The following is a 15,974-nucleotide window of genomic DNA, read 5'->3' on the forward strand; positions in this document are numbered from 1 at the left end:
TCAAGATTGCCAGACTTCCCCCACAGGGCAACCTATTTTAACAAATTTGTCCTATAAAACCTGTATTCCCGGTTCAGCCACACAGTCAAGGTTGCCACACTTTCCCCACAGAACAACAATTTTAGAAAGGACCATATGGAGTCCGTCCACAACTCCAGCTCGTTGGTGAATTTCAACCCCAAACAGCTGAGTCTCCGAACAGCCGGCTGTTGTTTCCCCGTGGCTATGCTGAGCTGAGGTTTGTCATGCATATGTTACACTGATCAGATGAGGAGCAGGTGGACAAGGCGGAGTAGTAGGAGGAGGAAACACCAACAGAGAAATAGCAATCCTCAGTGTTAGAACATGTGCTAAAACCGTCTCCGTCTAAGGGCAGCCCACATTACATTACACCCTGCCAACCCTGTTTTCACATTTCACCATCTCAGCCAAGATTGGAAGGGTACACTGAAAGGACAACATTTTTCAAAAAAGTCCCCGAGAGCCTGCTTTCCAAGTTCCCCTACGGAGCCTAATTTCGTTTCCTGTTGCATACAGTATAGCAGTCTCAGATAAAAAACTGTTAGTTGGCTTTGTGATCAAGCTGGGGGTCCAGCAGCTAGACTTGCTATTGACAGTCACAACCATTTACACTTGAAATGGCTCACCCATACTTGTGTTTGCCTATATCGGCAATCCGAAGCATTTACTTTGAAAAAAAATATTGTTCAATTCAAGGAGTCAAGCTAAATATGCCAGCTAGGAATAATGGAATAAGACTCCGTTTCCATTGTTTTGTCTCTGCCATCGGTGCTGCAGCTTAAACTCCACTATTGGCTGCTGCTGCTCACTCATCCTCCTTGTTGCTACATGGCATACAGTTGTGCTCCAAAGTTTACATACCCCGGCAGATATTTTGCTTTCTTGGCCTGTTTTCAGAGAATATGAATGATAACACAAAATCTTGTGTTCCATTCATGGTTAGTCGTTGGGTGAAGCCACTTATTGTCAAACTACTGTATTTTCTCTTTTTATATCATAATGACAACCAAAATCATCCAAATTACCCTGATCAAAAGTTCACATACCCTGGTGATTTTGGCCTGATAAGATGCACAGAAATTGACACAAATTGGTTTGAGTGGCTAATAAAGGTAACATCCTCACCTGTGACCTGTTTGCTTGTAATCAGTGTGTGTGTGTGTGGCGCCCTGGACAAGCCAGGGGCCACAGAGAACAACACCACAACACCCCCACACTCCCAGCAGGCACACCGAAGTCAGACACAAAACCCTTGTTGCCTTCCTCCAGGGGCTGATGTCCACACCAGGGGGTGGAGCCAGGCGGTTGGTCTCCACCCACCAAGGAGTTCACAGTCCTGGAGGCGGGAAAACCAGGCAGATAGAGTTTGGAGAGGAGTCAGATCAGTGTTGGTAGTGAAAGTGGAAGGAGGAAAGTAGTAAGAGAGGAGAAAAGTGACAGCTAAGCAGCCTGAAGTTGGTCCGGGTGTGTGGCCCGGACAGATCAGCAAGGTTGGCAGACGGTGGTGACCGTCTGCAGGAGTGGCCGATTGGAGTTTACCGTAAGGACCGTGGACGGGTGGTGGCCCGGCGGTACCGGACCGGTACGCAAAGAGAAGCCAGCACCAGTGGCAGGGGCTTTTCGGACCCCGGCAAGGCTAGGAGTCGCCGTGAATTTGCCGAATCCGTTAGTGAAGGGGACCTCCTGGGTTTCCAAACAGTCAAGTCCCGACAGAAGGCAACAGTCCAACCTAGTGAGGGAGACACCGCCACCGCCAAGGCAACCGTTTCTCAGGGCCAGCGCCTGCGGGCAAAAGGGGCTCCTCCGGCCCATATCCAAGCCGGGGAGCGGGTTACCGGTGGGAACCCATTGGAACTGTACAGACAGCGTAGGTGCAGGGAAAAGACAGTCACCGCTAACCTGCCGGGAGCAACAACACCGCAGCCATCCGAGGGACCCGTCCATCCAGCCGCTTGTTTTACCGTGAACTGTGTCCTCATCATTGGGCTGAGTGAGTACCACCGTGCCGTGCGGCACAGCGCTGCCCCCGCGACCCTGCACCTCATCAGGCCCCGCAACCCGCCTGTTATCCATCCCTACCCCATCACCGGGCCCCGGAACAACCAACCGCCTACCCACGGAGGGGAGAATTAACAACAAAGCTGCTCCCTATCACCGCTCCCTGGATCCCCGTCCAGAGCAGCGGTGGTGTCCACAAAATCACCACAACCGTGGGTGGCGTCACGGACAATATCCCTAAAACCAAACCACCCCTTTTCACTCACGGGCGAGGAGCACCGCTCGAGTCCCCGGGATCCGGCCCACCGCTCGAGCCACCACCGAGGAGCAGCAGCAGCGGCCGCAGCAGCAGCGGCACCTGGACCCGAGCAGTGGGAGAGCGCAGCGTCCCCTCCTCCGCCCGCGACATGTGCATAAAAGCTGAATGAGTTTCCGGGTTCCAGACAGACTCTTGTGTGCCTCCCCTGCAGCGGTCGAACCTCTCGGATCCGGGGGTGGTTAATAGTGGTTCGAGGGTCTCCGGACCCAGGGGCTAGGGGCCACTCTCAAATGTAAAAGGGGGGAGTTATTTACAGGGGAGTTATAGTTTGTGATTCCACCCATGGTGTGCGGTAACGGGGACTACCGTCGCTGCTGATGGGAACGCCTGGGGGGAGATGGAAGGGGGCAGCCAGATAACGTTTCCCTCCATGGGTAGAGAAGGCCCCGGGACAGTGAATGGCGGTGTGCAGGGGAGCACAGACTTGCTGGAAGCAGGGGATGACCAGGTACTCACTCAGACAGTGTCGGTGATGAAAGCAGACTCTGACAACAAGGTAAACCAAGTCTCTGGGTGCCGCTGTCCTCTTGGCGGAGCCCATTCAGGTATCAGGTATCAGTATCAGTTCAGGTATCAGTGGTCCGGAGCCTGCCTCTGTTCACAATTTTAGAAGTGTCCAAGTGGCCCGTAAGCCTAAAGCTCCGCTCTCTACTATTGATAGAAGAGGAGCTTGCTCTCAAGGTCTCTTGCTTAGGATTTCTGTGGGCTGCTTGAATTGGAAAGCCCTATCCCCCTCGTTGCGCTAGTGCACCCGATCTCTGAACCTCGTGGGGGCAGTCCATAAAGCCACTATCCTCCACAGGTTAATTGCTGGGTTGCTTGAAGCTACTCCCCGACCTAAGGTCCAGTAACGCGCCATGCTTTCGGTCCCGGACCGAATATTGTTCTGTAGCTGCTGACCGTCCTTCAAAACTAGGTCCAGACACCCAGTCCCAATATGCCGCGACCGGGTCTCCGACTCCTCTGGGCCCAGACCACCGTCTTCAACCCAACCTCTTTAGTCCCCGGGAGCCACACGCTCCCCTAGCTCCTCACTGCTCGAGGGCTACTACTCCTTCTGCCTGTCAGCTCTGCTCTGCTCTCCACTTCCTCCCTCACTGACTTCCCCCTCCCACCAATCTGTCTGACCCCTAGGTGGACTGCCCTATTCCAGCTCAGCAGCCCACTAGTGTGTCTGACAGGGTGTGGTGTGAGGTGTGATTGGGGTTTTTGAATGCTGATGGAGGCAGTATTGCAGGTTAGGAGCCCAGAACCATGGGGGTTGAGTCCTGCACTAAGAATAAAGAGCGTGCAGTACCCTGTGACGACCTAACTAGTCCAGGGGCGTCACACTTGCATCTTTCATCCAGCCACTGAAGTTTCTGGATTATGAGTCATGGGGAAAGCAAAATATTTGTCAATGGATCTACGGGAAAAGATAGTTGAACTGTATAAAACAGGAAAGTTGGTCTACTGTGTCGAAAGCAGAGGACAGGCCCCGGAGGAGGAGGACAGAAAAGTGTTGCTTGGGTTTGGCGGTTATTAGGTCATTGGTGACTTTAGTTAAGTCAGTTTCAGTGGAATGATGTGGTCGGAAGCCAGATTGTAGCTGGTCAAAGAGGGAGGAGGAAGAGCGGTATGAGAACAATTCAAGATGGACATGCTATTCCAGTATTTTTGAGGTATAAGGGAGAAGTGATATGGGGCCATAGTTTGACACAGAGTAAGGGTCAAGGGAGGGCTTTTTGAGGATGGTTGTGATGGAAACATGTTTAAAGCATGAAGGGAATACACTGGTTGTTAGTGATAGGTTGAAGATATGGGTTAGGGTTGGGATGAAGACTGTGATGAGATTGAGGATGAGGTGGGATGGGAGTGGGTCAAGTGGACAGGTGGTGAGATGTGATCTTGAGAGTAGAGGGGAAAGATGATCTTCTGTAAGGTTGGAGAAGCTGGATTTAGAGGAAGAAGGCTGAGCAGTTATGAGGGGATTGTGGGCCAAAGCTTCCTTTGATGTTGTCAATCTTCTGCTTGAAGAAAGAGGCAAAGTCTTCAGCTGAGGTGAGAGGAGAGGGAGGTGGTAACGGAGGATGGAGGAAAGAGTTGAAAGTGTTGAGAAGCTGTTTAGGATTGTGAGAAAGAGAGAATATGAGGGATGAAAATGTAGGTTTGTTTTGCAGCAGTGAGTGCTGACTTGAAAGTGGTGAGGGCTGTTTGTATTTGATGAAGTGCTGTGTGGAATGAGACCTTTTCCATCTGAGCTGGAATTCTGTCTCAGTTCTTTGGTCTGGCTCATGTGCCAAGGTTGCCTGTTGATCATGCGGGTTTTGGTATGTGTGAGGTGGGCGAGTGATTCGAGAGCTGCAGAGATTGTGGTGTTATATAAAGTGGCAGCAGAATCTAAAGAATCAATGTCTACAAGAGGGAGAAGGGACGAAGGGACTGTGAAAGTGAACGTAAATCAAGGTGTTTGAAATGTCTGTGTGGGTATGAAAAGTTGTGGAGGGGGATTGCGTACTTGGAGAAGGGAAGGAAGAGAATCTTAGTAGGTTGTGGTCAGATAGTGGGAGTGGTGAGACTTTGTAGCTCACATAGGCTTACATCATCAGCAATCCACCTCCGTGCTTTATAGTAGGAATGGTGTTCCTTTCATCATAAGTCTTGTTGACACCTCTCCTAATGTAACGTTTATAGTTGTGGCCAAAAACTTCAATTTTGGTCTCATCACTCCAAATTACCTTGTTCCAGAAGTTTGGAGGCTTGTCTCTGTGCTGTTTGACGTATTGTAGGTGAGATACTTTGTGGCATTTGCACAGTAATGGCTTTCTTCTGGCGACTCGACCATGCAGCCAATTTTTGTTTAAGTGCCTTCTTATTGTGCATCTTGAAACAGCCACACCACTAGTTTTCAGTGAGTCCTTTATTTCAGCTGATGTTTTTTGTGGGTTTTTCTTTGCATCCCAAACAATTTTCCTGGCAGTTGTGGCCAAAATTTTTGTTTGTCTATCTGATCGTGGTTTGGTTTTACAGAGCCTCTGATTTTCCATTTGTTAATCACAGTTTGAACACTGCTGACTGGCATTATCAATTACTTGGATATTTTTTGTATCCCTTTCCTGTTTTATACAGTTCAACTATCTTTTCCCATAGATCCGTTGACAATTCTTTTGCTTTCCCCATGGCTCACAATGAAGGAACTTCAGTGGCTGGATGAAAGATGCAAGAGTCTGTCTGGATCCCAGAAACTCACTCAGCTTTTATGCACACACTGATTACAAGCAAACAGGTCACATGTGAGGATGTTACCTTTATTAGCCATTAAATCCCATTTGTGTCAACTTCTGTGAATGTTATCATTCCAAAATCACTAGGGTTTGTGAACTTTTGATCAGGGTCATTTGGATGTTTTTGGTTCTCATTATAATTTAAAAAGAAAACACAGAGTAGTTTGACAATAAATGGCTTCACCCAACCACTAACTATGAGTGGAAAAAAAGATTTTGTGTGATCATTAATATTCTCTGAAAAAGGGCCAATAAAGCAAAAAATCTGCAGGGGTATGTAAACTTTTGAGCACAACTGTATGAGATAGGGTGTGGGAAGGCCAAAGAGACTTTGCAGCGCAGGAAGGAGAGTAGCATCAGGGTGAGAGAGACGAAAGTGTGCACATATTGCCTGCACTTTCAGCAGAAGCTCTGACATATGTCGGTAATTTTGAAAACCACAGACCGGGCTCCACACTGTCAACAAGTCCAGTTTTTGGAAAAACACAGGCCAGACCCTGTTTCTAAGTGGCGACAGCTATTTTTTCAAAATAAAGTAAGGCCACAGCCCCGGCTGCACACTGGCGACAAGTAGAATTTTGTGGCAAAATGAAGTGTCCAGATCCTTGTGCACATTTCCTCCAGGTTCAATGTTAAAAAACTAAAAAATACATAAACAGACCCGAATAGACAAGGGGAATGTTATGTTGGGTTTTTTGTAAAAATGTTGTCTTTTTTTTCTCTTTTAACTTTGTTTAAACTTTACGTACCTGAACCTGGAATCCAACAAAAACAAAAATAGGAACCCGGAGGGGGACCAAGTGGAGGTTTTTTTAGGGCTTAGGGGTACTTTGCACGTTGAGACATTGCTAGCATCGGCTAGCGATGCCGAGCGCGATAGTACCCGCCCTTGTCGCACATGCGATATGTGCTGATTGCTGCCGTAGCGAACATTATCGCTACGGCAGCTTCATACGCACATACCTGCTCGGCGACGTCGCTGTGACTGCCGAGCTATCCCTCCTTCAAGGGGGAGGTGCGTTCGGCGTCACAGCGACATCACCGCGACGTCACTAATCGGCCGGCCAATAGAAGGGGCGGAGATAAGCGGGACATAACATCCCGCCCACCTTCTCCCTTCCGCATTGCCGTCGGGACGCAGGTAAGGAGATGTTTGTCATTCCTGCGGGTTTACACACAACGATGTGTGCTGCCGCAGGAGCGACAGACAACATCGTACCTGCGGTCGACCCGACATTATGAAAATGACCGACGCTACACCGATTTTCGACGCTTTTGCGATCGTTTATCAGCGCATCTAGGATTTACACGTTGCGATGTTTACCGGCGCCGGATATGCGTCACTAACGACATGACCCCGACGATATTTCGGATGCGATGTCGCAACGTGTAAAGTACCCCTTAGTTACTGTATTTTTGGAATCTCCAAAACATAGGGCATGGCAAATAGAGTATACCAATGTTTGTTTGTGGGTAGTCTAGTTGTCTACTCAGAAAAAGGTATCGGCAACTCTGGTGTAATCCATGACATATTCATTCTATTCATACAAGCGTATGACTCGCACAAGTGTAATGCGAGAAAATCAAGTCTATGGGTGCGAGTGAAACATTGGACTGCAGTCGGATGACATTCAAGTGCAGTGCGATATACGCACAGGCTGACAATAGAGGAGATTCAGAGATCACGCTCTCCCTCTCCTCCGTAGCTGTGAACCGAGGGCACACAGGCGAGCAGCATCACATACTGCCCACACTTCAAGCAGAAGCTCTGACATATGTAGGTCATTTTTGAGAAAGCTCTGCACCAAGTTCAACACATGTACCAGGCAAGGGATGTGTGTCAAGCTGCCTAGGCCAAGAACTGCAACAAGATTTCAGCCATTATTGCACACCACCAGGCCGAACTGTAGGTTCTTTTCCAACAGCCACTCATCTGTTCTTGTTTTGTGTCCATCTACACCTCCTGCGTGGTGTGAAGGTTGTCCCCCAGGCAGATGAGTTTAAGAATGACCTGTTGTCGGTTACCCATGGCTGTGGTGAAGTTGGTGGTGCAGGTCTTAGGCGGGCTTTACACGTTGCGACATTGCTACCGATATATCGTCGGGGGTCGCGTCATTAGTGACGCACATCTGGCGCCGGTAGCGACATCGCAATGTGTAAATTCTAGGTGCGATGATGAACGAGCACATCAGCGTTAAAAATCGTTGATCTGTGTCATGTCGTTAATTTCCATAATGTCGTTACACCTGCAGATACGATGTTGTTTGTCGTTCCTGCAGCACAATACATCGCTATGTGTGAAACCGCAGGAATGACAAACATCTCCTTACCTGCGTCCACCGTCAATGTGGAAGGAAGCAGGTGGGCGGGTTGTTATGTCCCGCTCATCTCCGCCCCTCCGATTCTATTGGCTGGCCGCTTAGTGACGTCTTGGTGACGTCGCTATGATGCCGAACGCATCTCCCCCTTGAAGGAGGGATTGTTTGGTGCTCACAGCGACGTCACCGACCAGGTATGTGAGTGCAAAGCTGCCGTAATGTTCGCTACGGCAGCGTTCACCAGATATCGCATGTGCGACGGGGGCAGGTGTTATCGCGTTCGATATCGCTAGCAATTGCTAGCGATGTCGCAGCGTGTAAAGCCCGCCTTACTCTGACCAGATGAGAAGGAGGTGGAGGAGATGGAGGAAGCGGAGTAGGAGGAGGAAGCAACATTGATTGACAATCATCCAGCGATCCAAGGTGGCGGTAGGACATATCTATGTATATACACGTCAAGACAGACAATGGAGAAGATAGAGATATTAAGTTCTCCTTCTTCTCCTCGTCTGTGCTCTGATTCTTGCACGTGAGAGAACCGGATCACAGTAAAATGACACACAGTTCAAACTCGGAGCAGAGTTTAAGCCAAGTGTAATTTCCATAATCACACCAATTGTCTCTCATGAGAGAGTATACACTAATACAAGGGGCTGCTGATAAGTCTTTGGCTTTACCCAGAAAGAAACAAGATAGGATGATGAAACTTCACATTTATTCCACATACTCTCTACCGATGTCAACACACTTCTTAAATCGGTATTCCTAGTTCTGTAAGCCTAGCAAAAAGAAGGATTTCAGTTGTGCCTCAAACCAGGCATCCGCAGCAGCCATGGCATTAGAAATGGTGTGAAATTTGGTACACTATATGTGTTTCTTCAGGTTTGTAAACAGATGATAGTCGAGGGGAGCTAGATCTGGTGATTAACATGGGTGGTCAACCAGCTGGAAGCCCAGCTCTGCCAGTTTTGCCATGGTCACTTGTGCAGTGTGAGCGTAGGCATTGTTTTGCAGCAACAAGATTCCTTTGGACAGCTTACCGCGCCTTTTGGCTTTCAGAGCTGTCTTCAAGTGGTCCAAAAGTTCAATGTAATACCTTTCATTGATGGTGGAATCCTTTTGAAGGTAGTCCACTAGCAGCACGCCCTCCTTATCTCAGAACACAGATGCCATCACCTTAGTGGCTGAGTTTTGCACCCTGAACTTCTTTGGACTAGGAGACCACTGTACCGCCACTCTTTTTACTGCTCCTTATTTTCAGGGTCATACAAATAAATCCAGGTCTCATCCATAGTGACCAGTCGATCCAGGAAGTTCTTATCAGTCCGGTAACGCTGACAAATGGACCGGGAAGTTTTCACTCGCATGCGTCTCTGATCTGTTGTCAAACATTTGGAGACCCACTTTGCAGATCGCTTCCTCATGTCCAAATGTTCATGGATAATGGCAAAAACATGTTCACGGGAAATCCCCATGATGTCGGCTATTGCTTTAGCTGAAATTTGTCTATTCTCCAGTATGAGGTTGTGCACAGCATCAACGATCTCTGGAACACCAACCACTCTCGGTTGTCCAGGATCTTCCTCATAATTGGTGCTGAAGTGGCGTGTTTTAAATTTGACAACCCAGTTATTAACTGTGGAATATGAAGAGGATTGATCCCCCAATGTCTGCGACATATCACCATGAATATCTTTATCAGGCTTTCCTTGCAGAAACAAGAATTTTATTCACTCTTCTGCTCTCAGTTGCTGTGAATATCGCATTAGACTCTTTAGGCCATTTTGTTTTCCCGTGTGCGTAGAACACTGTTGCCATAAGCAACAAACACAAAATTTTGAAAACATATATTAGAGACATAAGGCTGTCATGTGATGTAACATTCGTTACCATAGAAACAAAAAAAATCACAAAGCCAAAGACTTATCAGCAGCCTCTCGTATGTTTAGCGGAAAATTAACACTGCACATCACCCTGAAAACACCATCCCCTCCATCAAACATGCACTGTGGGAAAGCTTTTATTCAGCAAGGACAGTGAAGCTGGTCAGAGTTGATGGGAAAAAGGATGGAGCTAAATGCAAGCAATCCCGAAAACCTGTTACAACTGAAAAAAACTTGATGCTGGGGTGTAGGTTCACCTTCTAGCAGGATAACGACCCTAAACATCCTGCCAGAGCTTCAATAAATTGTTTAGGTCAAAGCATATTCATGTGTCTGAATGAACCAGTTAAGGCCGCTTTACACGCTGCGACATCGCTAGCAATGTCGCTAGCGATCGCACCCGCCCCCGTTGTTTGTGCGTCACGGGCAAATTGCTGCCCATGGTGAACAATATCGCTAGGACGCATCAAACGGACTTACCTTCCTAGCGACGTCGCTGTGGGCGGCGAACAACCTCTTTTTTAAGGGGGCGGTTCGTGCGGCGTTACAGCGACGTCAATCAGCAGGCCACCAATAGAAGCGGAGGGGCGGAGAGCAGCCGCATGAACCTCACTCCCACCTCGTTGCCGGAGGACGCAGGAACGCTGTTGTTCGTCGTTCCCGGGGTGTCACACGTAGCGATGCTGCCTCAGGAACGACAAACACCCTGGGTCCAAAATGAGCAACGATATTTGGGAAAGGAATGATGTGTCAACGATTAACGATTTGATGAGTATTTCTGATCGTTAGCGGTCGCTCGTAGGTGTCACACGCATTGACGTTGCTAACGAGGTCGGATGTGCGTCACGAATTCAGTGACCCCAGCGATATCTTGTTAGCGATGTTGTGGCATGTAAAGCGGCCTTAACAGTTTAGACCTAAATCCCATTGAGAATCTGTGGCAAGCCTTAGGGGTACTTTGCACGCTGCAACATTGCTAGCCGATTGTAGCGATGCCAAGCGCGATAGTCCCCGCCCCCGTCGCATATGCAATCTCTTGTGATAGCTGCCGTAGCGAATATTATCCCTACGGCAGCTTCAGACGAACTTACCTGCCCTGCAACGTCACTCTGGCCGGCGACCCGCCTCCTTCCTAAAGGGGCGGGTCGTGCAGCGTCACAGCGACGTCACACGGCAGGCGACCAATAGAAGCGGAGGGGCGGAGATGAGCGGGACGTAAACATCCCGCCCACCTCCTTCATTCCTCATTGCAGCCGGGACGCAGGTAAGGAGATGTTCCTCGCTCCTGCGGCTTCATACAAAGCGATGTGTGCTGCCGCAGGAACGAGGAACAACATCGTACCTGTCGCTGCAGCGACATTATGGAAATACCCAACACTACACCGATCATACAATTTCGACACTTTTGCGCTCGTTAATCGTATTAAAAACGATTCACATACTCCGATGTCGACAACGACGCCGGATGTGCATCACTTTCGATTTGACCCCACCGACATCACAGCTGCGATGCCGTAGTGTGTAAAGTACCCCTTAAAATCTGTTCTTCACAGATTTCTCCATCCAATCTCACTGAGCTAAAGCTATTTAAAAAAAAAAAAATGGGCACAAATTTCAGTCTTTATATGTACAAAGCTCGTAGAGGCATATCACAAAAGACCTGCAGCAGTAATTGTAGCCAGAGGTGGTCTTACAAAGTATGGGCCTCGAGGGCTGAATACAAATGCACATCACAATTTTCAGAATTATATTTTTTAAATATTTAGAAAACCCATATATAATTTCCTTTATACTTCACAAATACTTTGCTACTTAGTGTTAGTATATCACATAAAATCCCAATAAAATACATTTAAGTTTGTGGGCGTAACATGTAAAAAATGGGGAAAGGTTCACTAGGTATGAAAAGTTTTTCAAGGCCCTGTATATTTTTAGTACTCAATGACCTTGTGGACATCTGCTTTTCAATATCTGTCATTTTGCTCAATTCTAATAGCATAATTATGGAAAATTACCATTGGCATTACTGGAAACAGCGGCACAAATGGAAGCTCCAGGGCAACTCTAAACAGATCCTGTAAATCCAGAGCTGTCTAATCTGCCAGGGGTGCACCCGCATCTAGGTTCATATCTGCATCCATGTTTCTGTTTGGAATTTTTTTTTACAATTATGTAAAAAAAATAATGGACAAACTAAGGCAACACTGAGGTGGATTCTCCAAACCATAGGTCATGGAAGTAAGTGGCCAGGTTGGGTAACGTAATACCATGTTGTGGTTATGGAATTTCAGGTGTTACAAACTTATGGGCAGGGTCCCTTTAGGTGATAATATCAGCACAGCTGACATTGGATTTCTTGTAATTCATGTTTTTTTTTTCCTTTTGTTACGATCTGTCTGAGGATTGGTTGTTCCCATTCTTTCGGGTTGGTTTATATACAGCATTCTTTACAGGTGTCTTAGCAGTGTAGAAGACGATGGAGAGGATGAAGTTGACCTTCTTGCTGTGTTTGGCTGGCCAGGTTCTGCCCAGACCGGTAAGTCATAATCCACTCATGTGTGTTTTGCATACATTTTCCTATGACTTTGGGGTGCAAGGACTTATACGATGCTTGTAATATACCACATTATAATACATGGGTCCATGCCGGAATGATTTTCTGAAATGTCTTCAACTTTCTTCTAAGACATAATGGTCACTTTTTTCCACTTACAGATGAATGAACTTCATATTCAAGGTATGCTTTCTATATTTTCAAAATATCAATATCGGTATATATTAATATCTCCAAAATATGTAGTTGAGAGGAAATTGTGTGTACTCTTCCCTAATAAAATCTTCCTGAGGACCGCTACTTTAACATATTGCAATTCGGTAGACTTTTAGACAACACATCATGATCTGTAAGACCAGTGTTAAAGAGAATTGGTCCCCAGGTATGAAGAAACGTAGGGCTATCTTTTCATAGTTTCCTTTCATCCCTAGGATTGTTACTGGGGATGATTGAATACCTCAAATATTCTGCTTCGCGAATATTTGCCGAATAGGTCGCCGCTATTCGACTATTTGCGAATATTCGATGCACAATGTAAGTCTATGGGAAACCCGAATAATAACTACTCAGAACTATTCGGGCTTCCCATAGACTTAAATTGCGCATCGAATATTCGCATAGCAGCAAGCTATTCGTCAAATATTCACGAAGCTGAATATTTGAGGTATTCGATCATCCATAATTGTTACGTCCAATTGGTGGCACTAGCGTTTCTGTCCATATTGTCTTTGAAGAGGCAACTTGCATATATAAACTCAAAGGGGAACATGGCATGGCTGCAACAATTTGGTGCGCTCCACAGGGAGAAACATTACCTCTTAGATCCCCTATCAGAGGCCTATCACCCAGCCAACTAGTTCTCCTGCTTTACGCTGATGATGAGCAAACATCCAAAAGCACGGATGGAAAAGGAGTTTCTAATTTGACTTCTTGTCCTAACTCTTTTGGCAAAGCACTTTAAAGGTTTGACATTGACTTTTAGGAGTGCTACCCCAATACGTGGCACTAGAGTTCCTATTCTTTCCTCTTTGAAGAGGCCATTCGCACATCCCTATGGTAATGACACGGTTAATGGTCTATTTTCTGTTGGTCTGGGCCAATGATGGATTTAGTTTTAAATTCAATTGCCAGTCCTTTAGGATCGGGCTACTTAACAGTTTGGGCAGTGGCTCAGTTTGACATCCCAGGTAACATAACTCTAAGCCAATGATCTGCTCTGCTCTTCTAAATGTCACCACTACATACGACCATCTCAACTTTGCTTCAGTATATGTGGCCAACTCGACTCTGTTACATCTCTATATGTCGTACGGACTCAAGATATATCCTAAAGACAATCGTACAAATATATATGAACTCATCGTTACGTTATCCTGTGTTCATAGCGATGGCTCCATGTTTTCATGTATTTTATCTCCATAGATAACCGTAATTCTGGTCAAGAACCTACTATATTTGAAGTCATTCAAGCTGCAAACCAAGGTAAACATTTTAAACTGACTCTAAAATGTTGACTCTTTGCCCGTGTTTGTTTGTTGAGCTCCAAAAATATGTAAATAGCCCTTGGTAGATTGGTAGACTCCATTGTGGATAATAGATTGCACAGTAGCAATGAGGGTTTCTAATCAAATTACCCTCAGAAATTGTGCAGAGCTGTGGCTGGTCATAGATTTCCCCTGCAGCGACCACTACAGGTGAAATGCAATATTACACATTGTTAAATCAAATACGTGGACAAACTGGTTCCATGAGAGTGATATAATCTTTGTTAATCCAAGGGTCATACGTCCAGCACCAGGAGTGAGGTTAAAATCCAAAAACATTATATGATACATATTTTAAAAATATTGTTGGCAGTAGCAGAAAGGCCAATGCGTTTTGATCAATGCTACTCTTAGTTATGTCTACTGTCTGTGTGATACTTAAAAGCAATAGCCAACCAATCAGATTGCAAGGATAAGACAGAATAATATGCACATAAAATTAATTGTGCAATTTCTCCTGAGTACGCCGATACCCCACAAGTGGTGGCAAGCTACTGTTTTGGCGCTTGGCAGGGCTTGGAAGGGAAGGAGCGTCATTTGACTTTTGGAGTGCAAAATTAGCAGGAATAGATAGCGGTTGCTATGTTGTGTTTGGATAGCCCCTGATGTGTCTAAACAGTAGAAACCTCACACATGTGACCCCATTTTGGAAAGTAAACTCCTTGAGAAATTTATCTAAAGGTGAGGGGGCAGAAGGGAAGGAGCTTTATTTGATTTTTGGAGTGGAAAATTGGAGTAGATTGCGGACGCTATGCGCATTTGGAGAGCTACTGAGGTTCCAAAACAACGAAAGCCTGCCAAAAGTGACACTATTTTGGAAACTACACCCCTCAAGGACATTATCTAGGAGTGTGATGGGTATCTTGAAGCCAATGGTGCTTCATAGGATGTTATAATATTGGGCAGTGAAAATAAAAAAAAAGGTTTTTTCAACCAAAATAATGCTGAAGGTCTAAATTTTTATTTTCGCAAGTGTAATAGGAGAAAATAAACCGCTAAATTGATTTCACAATTATACCTATGTATTTCAATTTTCCATATCTGGTAGAAAACTTTTTTTCAAGCACAGTGCAAAGCTCAGAAGGCATGGAGTGCCGTATTATAGTGCGTATTTGACTGGAATGGTTTCTGGGTGCCATGACCCACTGGAAGAGCCCCTGAGGTGTAAAGACCACAGTACCCCCATATGTGACCCTATTTGCCAAACTACAACTCTTAATGAAATAATTTAGGGGTGCAGTGAGCATGTTGATACCATATATGTTTTACAAAATGTTATACCATAGGATGGATGGACAGATCTTGTCTCTGAGGCTTGTAAAAATCTTTCGTTTCATGTTATGCCAGACAGACAAGATGATGATGAGATTAGGACTCTGTGAGGGCTGGATCATCACTTCCTGGATTCCTTGTTCCTCTTTATGCTGAAGATACAGTACTTCTTAATGATATTGGCTGTATGGTTGGGGACATTGTCCTCAACTATGCACAATATAGGGAAAAATGGCAGCAGTTTCTCAGGACTGATGAGCCAAACGTGAAATAAGCGAGTATGGCACAATAATGAGTGTCTGTAGGCAATAGTGAAGCATGGAGGAGGTTGCTTGCAAGTTTGAGACTGTAGTTTAGCAAATACAGTTGTGGATTTAGTAACTTCAATGACGAGAAATACAGACAGATAGTTATCCATCATGTAATACTATCACAGAGGCTCTAAATTTATTCTGCAGCAGAACAACAACCCAAAACATACATCCACTGTCATTAAGAGCTATCAGTAAAGAAGAACAAAAAGTCCTGGAAGGGATGAGCTGTCACGGGACCTATTTAAGAAAAACCTCTAAAAAGAACAATTTTTATTTATTAATTTAAAATGCTTCAAGGTTACGAACCATGCAGACATATAGGACATGGACATACTACAACAAAAATTATTGGTGTTAGTGCAAGTGAACACACATAATCCTTAACAGTGCAAGGTAGGGAAAATTGGGTACAGACTAGGTCTCGAAATGTCATAGAGACAGGGGGACGGAGCCTAGATAAACGCACTCTACCTCACCCTTCCTGACAA

The 15,974-nt window shown here is 45.9% G+C and overlaps 1 protein-coding gene across 1 annotated transcript in view; it reads left to right on the forward strand.

The window, feature by feature from the left end:
• Positions 1 to 15,974, forward strand: part of LOC142297352 (astacin-like metalloendopeptidase) — a 108,744-nt gene that overhangs the window by 48,127 nt on the left and 44,643 nt on the right. The window contains exons 4-6 of the mRNA XM_075341583.1: positions 12,256 to 12,338; positions 12,489 to 12,539; positions 13,779 to 13,838. Coding sequence (XP_075197698.1) covers positions 12,256 to 12,338; positions 12,489 to 12,539; positions 13,779 to 13,838 — 194 coding nt within the window. The remainder of the gene's footprint in view (positions 1 to 12,255; positions 12,339 to 12,488; positions 12,540 to 13,778; positions 13,839 to 15,974) is intronic.

This window comes from Anomaloglossus baeobatrachus, chromosome 3 (genome assembly GCF_048569485.1).
Source record: "Anomaloglossus baeobatrachus isolate aAnoBae1 chromosome 3, aAnoBae1.hap1, whole genome shotgun sequence".
NCBI classification, from domain to species: Eukaryota; Metazoa; Chordata; class Amphibia; order Anura; family Aromobatidae; genus Anomaloglossus; species Anomaloglossus baeobatrachus.